Source organism: Mesitornis unicolor, unplaced genomic scaffold (assembly GCF_000695765.1).
Source record: "Mesitornis unicolor isolate BGI_N332 unplaced genomic scaffold, ASM69576v1 scaffold18156, whole genome shotgun sequence".
Lineage (NCBI taxonomy): Eukaryota > Metazoa > Chordata > Aves > Mesitornithiformes > Mesitornithidae > Mesitornis > Mesitornis unicolor.
Window position 1 is genome coordinate 9,700 of NW_010193251.1, and position 10,658 is coordinate 20,357.

At 40.7% G+C, this 10,658-nt stretch overlaps 1 protein-coding gene across 1 annotated transcript; it reads right to left on the bottom strand.

Annotated features, from left to right (window-relative positions):
• Positions 1–2,580: 2,580 nt before the first annotated feature.
• KDELC2 (KDEL (Lys-Asp-Glu-Leu) containing 2) lies at positions 2,581–10,319 on the bottom strand. The gene is made up of 7 exons (XM_010187396.1): positions 10,125–10,319; positions 9,294–9,580; positions 8,654–8,870; positions 7,087–7,283; positions 5,460–5,654; positions 4,041–4,145; positions 2,581–3,185 (listed from the first exon to the last, which is right to left on the bottom strand). The coding sequence occupies exons 1-7, from the start codon at positions 10,219–10,221 to the stop codon at positions 3,060–3,062; spliced, it is 1,224 nt and encodes a 407-aa protein (XP_010185698.1). The 5' UTR covers positions 10,222–10,319; the 3' UTR covers positions 2,581–3,059.
• Between the last annotated feature and the right edge of the window lie 339 nt (positions 10,320–10,658).

Here is a 10,658-nt window from a genome sequence, read left to right on the forward strand (position 1 = left end):
ACCCTAAAGTATGCATCATGACTCCCACTGTTCCCTCTCATTTTTTTAAAATATAAACAGGTAACTTTGGACTTTTGGTTTGAAATATGTGTGTGAGAGGTGGAAAACTTCGTTGCTTCAACCATCTGGTATGCTTAATTGCCTTCGCTGAGCACACCACTTCCATAAATACTGGCGAATATAAAATGGACATGGTATAATGGATAGCACCACAAAATAAGATTGTATCACACAGTAAAAATGACTGTACATGGAGAACGCAAGCAGAGAACATACTCAGTTTTAAGTGTCAGCTTCAGCAATGGAACCCTGTTCCTGAAAACTGATGTAGAAAATTTTGTCAGATGAGCTGAACATGTATTTATAATATGAAGTTCTAGGACTGTCATGCTTATTAAAAATACAAGCACTATATATGAGTGCTAGAACCAGAACAAAGAGGATGATGGGGAGAGCAACATGTTCCAGGTTTTTTAGCTGGCATAATGTAATGAATGACTTCAGGACAGTGGCATTAACCTCTTTAGAAACCTGAAGTTCCTTCCATACTTCACATACTGAAAAATTTAGTCTTTCCTCCTGTTGTAGTCCAGTAATTTATGTATTTTATGAGAGTAATTTGCAAGTGTAGAACCAAGAATGATGCCTGCATGAATCACAGAATCTCTCGGTTGGAAAAGACCTCTGAGATCATCACGTCCAGCCATTCCTGTCTACCCCCTAAACCATATCCTTAAGTACCTCATCTACCCGCTCCTTAAATACATCCAGGGATGGTGACTCCACCACCTCCCTGGGCAGCCTGTGCCAGCCTCTGACGACCCTCTCAGTAAAGAACTTCCTCCTTATCTCTAACCTGAACCTCCCTTGGCACAGCTTGGTGCCGTTTCCCTTGTTCTATCCTCCATCACCTGGGACAAGAGACCAGCACGCACCTCTCTGCAACCTCCCTTTGGGTAGTTGTAGGTGGTGATGAGGTCTCCCCTCAGCCTTCTCTTTTCCAGGCTAAACAACCCCAGTTCCCTCAGCCACTCCTCATATTGCTTGTTCTCCAGACCCCTCACCATCCTTGTGGCTCTTCTCTGAACACGCTCCAGAATCTCAACATCCTTCTTATAGTGAGGGGCCCAGAACTGAACACAGTACTCGAGGTGTGGCCTCACCAGTGCCGAGTACAGGGGGATGATCACCTCCCTGGACCTGCCGGTCACACAGTTTTTAATACAGGCCAAGATGCCCTTGGCTTTTCTGGCCACGTGGGCACAGTGCTGGCTCATGTTAAGCCGACTGCCAACCAACACCCCCAGGTCCTTCTCATCCAGGCAGCTTTCCAGCCACTCCTCTCCAAGCCTGAGCGCTGCACCGGGTTGTTGTTTCCCAAGTGCAGGACCCAGCATTTGGCCATATTAAACCTCATCCCATTGGTCTCAGCCCATCGGTTCAGCCTGAGGTGCAGAGCACTAAACTTTGGGCACCTAAGCAGAAAAGTCCACTATCTTAAGATGTTTCCATTCATTTTTGTGTGGGGAGAATTAGATATCCATGGCAGATATGATCTGAGTGTAGCTGAGTAGGAAGCTGCTCAGGCAGGCTATGTTAGCTGAGATGAAAAGGCAAGGGACAGGAATGGGTGCCTGCGGGGATTGGTCTCTCCATCAGGACTGTTTATGCATGTTGAAGTAGACAGTTTCTTGGGTAAAAATCAACAGGTAAGGGGAGCAGCAACCAGGAGTAGGATTTTTCCTCTGCCTCACCCAAAGGTATACTTTAGTGCAGTGCTATGTCCACCTCCTGGCCCTGTGAATCTTGTACTGTTAATTTAATGGCTGCACAGCTTCAGTGGGAGACCTGAAGATCTCTGATCCAGTCCGGAGCTAAGGTAGTCTCCTGAAAAAAGCAACTTTGAATTAAATCAAGGAGGACAACTGGTTTCTTTGTTGCTTAGTATGGCCTCTAACCCCCAGGCTATTACACAGAAAGCGCAGCATAGGTTTTTCTGTCATATGTTTGGACAAAAGCAATGAAGTCTGATCTGCTGTCTGATCTCAGTAAAAGGTTAGGTATGATCTGAATTCAAACAACAGATAAGCTCCCTCTCGGGACTTAGGCACAGGGAAAAGTAGCTCATGAGCCTAAATGAAAAAGATGGTGTCACCTTTTGCTCCACACAAAAGTAAAATCTAGGCGGTGTAAAACTTTACCAGCAAATTCCAGATGCGTGAATACTCAGGTAGCCTAGAATACTGTACAGTGTCAACTAAGATACCAGTATTTCATCTGGCCCTCACCTGAAGTCCCTAAATCCTCTTGTGGATCTGTGTCTATATTCACAAAGATGATCAGTGGTGGGGAACAGATCTTCAGAGTGGTGTCTTGGCACTCAAAGCATTGTGATTGTGATAGCTACATGGTTTGCTGTAAGGCGGCATTTGATTTTGGTGATTCACAGCCATGGTGCTTATAAAAATATTACTCTGATCTGTCTCCCTCCTCTCCATTTTTCTCTGAAATGGATAAATTGTGTTCTGTAGTCTGTTACCTGTCATACTCCACAAAATAATCTTAAAGCAACACCAGATTTGGTATCTGTAAATCTCAAATATTCATTGTCTGGTAAGAAAATTGTTTTGTATACAAGAAATAATCTAACACTGAGGTAAACTTTATGAAGAAATCATAACACTGTTTTAGTATGTTGCAAATGCTCCTTTAGAATAACTTGCACTGACTCATGGAAGAACTTTTGTGGATGACTGGTTCCTCATAAACCTTTGGTAACCAGGTCCCAGCTGGAACACAAGCAGCACTGGGCTCTTCCTGATGGTGCAGTACATCAAACAAATGCCCTAGACGCTCCCCATTACAGTATCTGTCCAGTGGTAGTCATGGAGTCAAAATTGTGGGAACCCATGTTGCATCAGAGTCAGTGTGAAAAAGGATATGTAAATAGAATACATAACTAAGAATGTTTGCTAGTGCCTAAGTGTCTTAGACTTCACAGCTTAATTCCTGTTGAATTTTGTGCATTGCAAGTGGGTGATTCTCTCCATCCGGTACAGTTATAGATCTTCCCTTAAAGGCTTTTTCCTGTGGCAGCTGCACACCGAGTCTCTGTCATCGGGCTGAGGCACAAGCTCCATTCCATCCCGTATTTCAGGTTTGCTGGCTTGGCGTTTGGCATATTTCTGAAATATGTAAACAACATTTAAGAATGCTGTAAGCACCAACGTTTAATTCCCGAAACAGAATTCTCCTCCTCCCTTCCACTCACAAGCTTGCCTTTATCCAGGCTCCTTATGTCATTGTTTACAATCTTTTTACAAGGTGTCTTTATAACACACCTACTAATAGGCTACATTGCCTCTGAAAACCTCAGTTAATGTTTTCCCCTGGCCTATTATTAATGGCAATTTAAATATTGTCATTATTTGTGCCTCTAACCACTTTATACAGATAATCTGTCATTTTTGTACATTGAACAGTTCCAAACTTTGTGTCAACCTGTGGCAGCTGAAGCTGAGACCTACCTCTGCACAGCAAAACAGGAAAAAGAAATTAGTACTTTCGGAGAACAGAAACTTCTTTCACTGGAGATTTGCACATCGTAGGGAAGCAATGACTATTTGGCCTGCTCCACTGCTTACCACTCTACTAGCCAAACTTCTGGTATTTCTTTTCCATGTATTCCCTGTCTTGTGATACAGCAGAGTGACTCATGAGGGGATAAGTACGAAGGGAAAATGGAAGAAAGCTGTGTACAAATTATCTCCTATGTCTGTTAGAAAGCACATACCAAGTGACACTGAAAACAGGTCTGACAACTGTGGGGATGGGAGCGAAAAGAATTTTAATTCTGTAAAACAACTCTTATGTCAGGTTACCTCTTGAATAATGAAGTAATTTTTAACAAAGCTCTTCACACTGCTCTCCTGTGAATAACATGGACCATGTCTGCTATCGATGTAAGTAAGGACTGAATATGAAATATATAGCAGCAGCAGCTGTTGGAGGAAAGTAATAAAGGGATCTATTGTTCTAACCTCAAGCACTTCATAATAGTAGCAGTAAAGCCTGTGAGGCTGAAGTAATTCTCTTGCCATTAACTGTCCTTCTTTAGCAATTGTTCTTGCTTCTTCATCGTTTTCCTGGAAAATTGGGACAAAATGAATGAATAACAGAGCAATCAGTGAGTTACTGAAAGCCTGGCTGGCATTAGAAGTTTCATTAAAGGGACTATTCAAATCTGCAACTTCACAGAATCACAGAATCACAGAACGTTAGGGATTGGAAGGGACCTCAAAAGCTCATCCAGTCCAAACCCCCTGCCGGAGCAGGAACACCTAGATGAGGTTACACAGGAAGGCGTCCAGGCAGGTTTTGAACATCTCCAGAGAAGGAGACTCCACAACCTCTCTGGGCAGCCTGTTCCAGTGCTCTGTCACCCTCACTGAGAAGAAGTTTCTTCTCAAATTCAAGTGGAACCTCCTGTGTTCCAGCTTGTGTCCGTTACCCCTTGTCCTATCATTGTTTGTCACCGAGAAGAGAACTTCATGTGCAATTACTGGCAGACTGCAAAGGCACACTTTAAATTGCCGATTTTTTTTTTAATACTGGATTGCTTTTATGGTCACAACTGGTACCTTAGGGCTATCAATACCAACTTTCATGGATAACTGTACAATTTTGAAAACTCAGTTGATTACTGCTCTACTGTTTTGTCCAAGCCTCAAGCCTCTTGAAAATCAGGTCTGACACCTCCCACACATACTTAGTTTTACAGAAGATAAAAACCATAGCTGTTGTACTCTCCTGTACAATGCAATTCAATGTTTTCCTTTTAAAAATAACTCGGCTTGAATTCATGTACTTACTCTCAAGTTTTTTAGGTCTACATTTCAAAGCTTTTAGAACTCTCATCTGATTCTTTATGAAGAACTACAGTACTCCCAGAACAGAAACTTTTCCTATGTTTTTTTTAACCTAATAGTTACACTCAAAGCACAAATAGTGTTTTCAATCGCACAATTGTATCGGTTTGTTTGGTAACAGAATCCCAGCGTCTTATTCTGAGCATGTTACAGAGCACTGATGTTTTGTACGTTCAAACAGAACATGCAATGACTTCTCTTCTAGTCAGGACCTAAAGAAGTGACAGAGTTAATTAAGTAGTGTCTGGGATTCTGGGCATTTCTTTGAAAATTACCTGCATTAGTCAGTATACTCAGGCTCTGACTCATTAAACACTTCTGCAAATACCTAAAACAAATTCTGAAGTATTTCCCTGAATAGTGAATTAAGGCCTTCCCATCTTATACTGATAACAAAATGTACTTCCTTTATCCCAGGTTTTCAATAAAGTTCACTGCAAAATATATAAGTGGAAATACAAAGAGAGTATTAAGATAAGTTCTTAATGTGTTTGTTTATCACTCTGAACTTGAGTTAGTAATGGAACTTACCTTAGCCCATTTTATTTTCTCTAGCAAGTCCTCCAAGTTTCTCTTAACTGGAACATAATGTTTCCATGGTTTTAATCCAATGTAAAAGTGTTCATAGTACCGAGAATCTTGCTTCAATACTAGGCTGTCACCCAGCAAGAGGTATGGAAACCTGTAAGCTGCTACAGTCCCATCTACGTTCACTTGGTATTTGTACTACAATGTGAAGATAGAGGAAAAAAAGGTGAAATGTTTTGAATTGGAACACTGAATGTATAAAAGATTACTTTCACAAGTAAAATGTAATTGTGTTTATTGATTGTCATCTTCAAACCTGTTATAGCGTTAAGCCAAGGGTAGTTGCATGGTGTTCTGGATAATGTAATGGAAAAAGGATTTGTTTTAAACCCAAGACTGACAGTCAAGAACCTTTGTGTCACATGAACTGCCTGATGGGTATTACAGTGTCCTGGGACAGAGCAGGGGTAGAGCTGGGAAGGAAATAAAACTAATCCATGCTCAAATTCAAAAAGAGCAAATTTATTCTTAAAATTATATTATGTAGAATACTGAAATATCTATTATTGTATGGAATAATCTGAAACATTATGCTAAAAGTAACCATGAACACACGGTGATGAGGGTGCCCCTCAGGGGTCTGTACTGCAACCACTGAGGGTGGGATCAAGTTCACCCTCAGCAAGTCTGCAGATGGCACCAAGCTGTGTGGTGCGGCTGACACACCTGAGGGACAGGATGTTGTACAGAGGGACCAGGACAAGCTGGAGAAGTGGGCCCAGGTGAACCTCATGAGGTTCAACAAGGCCAAATGCAAGGTCCTGCACAGGGGTTAGGGCAGTGCCCAGTGTCAATACAGACTGGGGGATGAATGGATTAAGAACAGCCCTGAGAAGGACTTGGGGGTACTGGTAGATTAAAAACTTGACATGAGCTGACAATGTCTGCCGGCAGCCCAGAAAGCCAATGGTATCCTGGGCTGCATCAAAAGAAACATGGCCAGCAGGTCAAGTGAGGTGATTCTGCCCCTCTACTCTGCTCTCGTGAGACCCCACCTGGAGTACTGCGTCCAGTTCTGGAGTCCTCAGTACAGGAAAGACATGGACCTGTTGGAGCAGGTCCAGAGGAGGGCCACAAAAATGATCAGAGGTTCTGGAGCATCTTTCCTATGAGGACCGGCTGAGAGAGTTGGGGTTGTTCAGCCTGGAGAAGAGAAGGCTCTGGGGAGACCTCACTGGGGCCTTTCAGTACTTAAAGGGGGCTTATAAGAAAGATGGGGACATCCATACTGTACTTGCAATGGACCCAAGTTGTGTCCACTGTTTTAATATTTAGCCCAAATAAATAAACACCCCGATGGTGAGAAATCAAATTTCTCAATCTATTAAAAAAACAATAATCTCCAAGAACTCTAAGGAACTCCACAAAAAAAGCACAGTGGCTTTCTTTAGAAGTGTCTCATACTATGACTTTGACTACAGGTGCTCAATCTACCCTGCATGGACCAGTATTCCCAGTGTAAGCATAACTGTTTCGTTTACTGAATGGAATTAGCAGAAGTAAGCCTTGTCTTTTCAGTTGGCAAGAACTTGAGAGCAAAATTAATCCAAGACTGTAATTTACTTTCTACCTTAAAGAAGTCAAAGAAGCCCATCAGCTGAACCTTTCCCAGCTCTTTTTCTTTTTCTCTGAAGAAGAAATATCCTGTTATTCCAGCATCTAGTAGTTCTGGATATTCCTTGGATAACATGACAAGACGGAGACGTTCCTCTCGGCTGTCTCGACCTCTAAATAAGGCTCGCTCAGTTTTGTTTTCCCAGAAGGGGCCTACAAGCATTGAGTGATAAGATAAAAGCAAACAGCAATGAAATGTTCATGATATGTTTAGTGCAAACAAGGAACTTGCTATGACAGTGGCATTATGCTCAGAGACATGGTAAAACAGGCATGATTTCCATGAATCACTTATTAATCACAGGGCTTAAACTCCCAGTTCTAGCTTCAATTTTGGTATGAGAAACTGAGTCTCTTATAACAGGAAAAGCAGAGAATTGCTCTTCTACTCAACAATTTTATATTTAAGTAACTTGAAATATCTTGAAAGTTACACAAGGGATTATAATCGAATTATGTAAGTAAAATACTAATAATTAAAGTAATTGTCTGTCCAGAAAGCCTGTCAAAACAACCAAAATTTCTTTAGTAAAATCCACTTCTGTTACCCAGCAATTTAGTTAGATCTTGAAGGAATCACTTAATGATGACTTAAAAAGGAGAAAAAAATGGCTATACTGTGTCCTCAAAATACTTAGCAGGAGCCTGAAAGAATTCATCTCTGCTTACTGCCTGCTTTTAAAAACACCAAATATATCCTTTCTGATCCTTCTGCTGGAAATTTCCTTAAAGGACCTACTAAAGTGAAGTAGGCTTTTACTGTGTCCTAATTGGAAAAACAGCTGTATTAAATCAGTAAACACAGAGTGCTTCAACCTGATGAATTAACATATTTAATCTACAAACTAATAGAGAGAAACTGTGAACTAATCAAATAAAAAGAAATACCTCCTCACTCAAGTTTTACTCCTTACGTATTGTTCATGCCATCTGTCTGACCCCTAAGTATTTATGAATTTCCCAGAGGGGCTGGACAGCTGTCAGTAAAACTGACTCTTCCTTCAAAGCTAGAAAAACAATTCAGAAGAACCCATTCTGCAGAATTTTTTTGTATAGACAATATTTTCTTATTTGAAAGAGGTTGCAGCACAGCACTGGTTCACTTCTTTCAAGATTCAGATTCATTTATACGTAAACAGAACATTGGACCACATCACTGTCAGGAAAAGCATGCCTATTTGACTAGAAGGAGCATACTCAGGGCCTTCACTGAGAAGAGAGGCCTTTTAATTATATTTACTTTTACCCTGACAGGTCACAGTATCTATCTTCTGGATATCTTTGAGTTAAAATTCACCATTATTGTGATCTGGACGTCTTAAAATCTGGCTCTGAATGCTTACTAAACACCTGCTTAGTAGCAGTGTTGAAAGTTATTAGAATCTGTAAAGACACACCTACTTGTATTGAGAGACCTCCCAAGGCACTTGTGAGCTGAAGATTTCAACCCATCATTTGAATGCAACTTGCTGCTTTGATGGAATTTACAAATTCTCTTTTAAAATCCCCAATCTCTAAGTTACCTGTATGTCCTTGAATAGAAAGGAGATCGTTCGTGACTCCACGCAGGGTTTCGAGAGTCGAGTGGGTTACATCATAGGTTGGAAGGACTATATCTCTTGAATCCACAGAGCCACACCATGAGATGATAGGTATAGGACCAGGTGTATTGTTAGCTTTTCGATACTCAACTGGCCAATCCCCAACGTTAAGATAAAACTCCACATCAGGAAGATGAACCTAAATGCATACCCAAGAAAGCATAATAACAGAAAGACAGAAGCTGTTTGTCACTCTTACATACAGTATATTCCTCAGTCCTCTTATGCCATACAAAATCAATACAGATAGTTACAGATTTAGCTGAGCTTAAGGTCTAAATTTCAAGTTTCTGTCCCAGAAGCAGGTATGAATGGAGCATGCACAGAGCACAGGAAAAGGCTGGCAGAGTCAGACCTTGGCCCCTGCAGCTTTCCTAGCAGCTTCATTACAGTCAAGCTCAGCTCCCACTCATTACCCCTAAGATACAGTCAACTTGACTGAAAAAGCAAGAGAGTCAAATCTTACTTTAGGAATTATAAATCTGAAGATACAACAACGAATACGGTACTGCCACATCAGAAAGTGACTTAATAACCTTAAGTAAATGAGCAAAACTGGTACCTTTCTTGCCAGTGACAGGAACATTTCATCGGAGAACATTTTGAAGTCTGTGTACTTCCCTAGGGAGCGACGGTAGATGCGATTATTGAGAATAGTGTAATGAACGATAGCACCTCTTGTTTGACTGAACTTGGCTGGGATTTCCTCAAGCATTCGCTGAAGATCAATGGTGGGAAAAGAAATGAAGTCGTTCGTAATCTGAGGTTCTTGGGATGGACAAGACATCACGTTCTGCCAGGTCTCAGGGTCTTCTTCAGGACAGTCACAATATTCATGATAAACGGGTCCTGAGGAGAACAAAGCACTGAGTGTCTATATTCATGATTATACATCAATCATAATTCCCTGAACACACGGGCACATAAATCTAGAAATTACAGTGGCGTGACATTTTTATTGCAGGTTTTCTAAAGATTTCCTGGGAAATCATCCTCCCTATGACATTTCTGGGGTTTAGCAGTGTAATTGAGAAAACTGCAACATTCTTCTCTTTTCAGAAATCAAAATATGAGATTTGTTGTTATCGGGATAAAACTAACCTGCAGAATGAAACTCCATTACTGTGCTACCTGCCAACCATGTGGAATATTCAGAAGTGTGCTAACTATCCATAACTACCAAAGCTCAGGTATTACAGACTCAATTTTAGCCTAATTCAGAACTCTGGGACAGAAGTCTTTACCTTTAGCACAAAGTGCATTTTTAATGTATAATCAGTGTAATAAGAGCAAACAAACCCCTAATTTCCAGCCTCTTCCTCTAGCAGTAAATTAGTCCATAGCATTTCTATACCTACCATCATACATTACATTAAATAAAAAATATCCTTACCTTTCAAAATATAAGGAGATTGAGCTACATGCTGATCACCATAAAGTATCTCAATTTTTAACCCTTTTCTGACACTCCCATACATCCGATACCGCATAAGAAACGTGCCATCATTTCTATCCAAAGGGAGAGGGGTATAAATTCTGGTGGCTTCTTTTGGAGAAAGTGCTTTAATTACCACTTTAAACTGTGTTCTTCCTGAAAAGAGGAAAACAAAACCAGACAAAAGCACATGAAATCACACAAGAAATAAAGGTGAGAGCAAACTCTACTGGATTATGTCCATGGAATTTAATTGAACTTTCCATTGGAAATTTTTTTGTTACACCGAGTTAGTAAAATTAATTTCCAGTGATGGAATGTCATCCTACCAAATTCTCTTGATCAACACACACCTAATAAATGGAAAACCTGTAGATGGAGATATAAATTTAAATAATGATTACAACACAGAAGGAAAGGCTAATAGTATTTTGAACCAGAGATTAGGTTTAATATTAAGTGTTCAAGTCAGTGCTCTGAGGAACAATCATT

Excerpts from the sequence above, each read along its gene's own strand:
- KDELC2 (XM_010187396.1), bottom strand. The coding sequence starts at position 10,221 with ATGCGGTATCGGATGTATGGGAGTGTCAGAAAAGGGTTAAAAATTGAG. Across the intron at positions 9,581-10,124 it reads ATCTCCTTATATTTTGAAAG|GACCCGTTTATCATGAATAT; the intron begins GTAAGGATATTT and ends TGTTCTCCTCAG. Across the intron at positions 5,655-7,086 it reads GCTTCTTTGACTTCTTTAAG|TACAAATACCAAGTGAACGT; the intron begins GTAGAAAGTAAA and ends TTCACATTGTAG.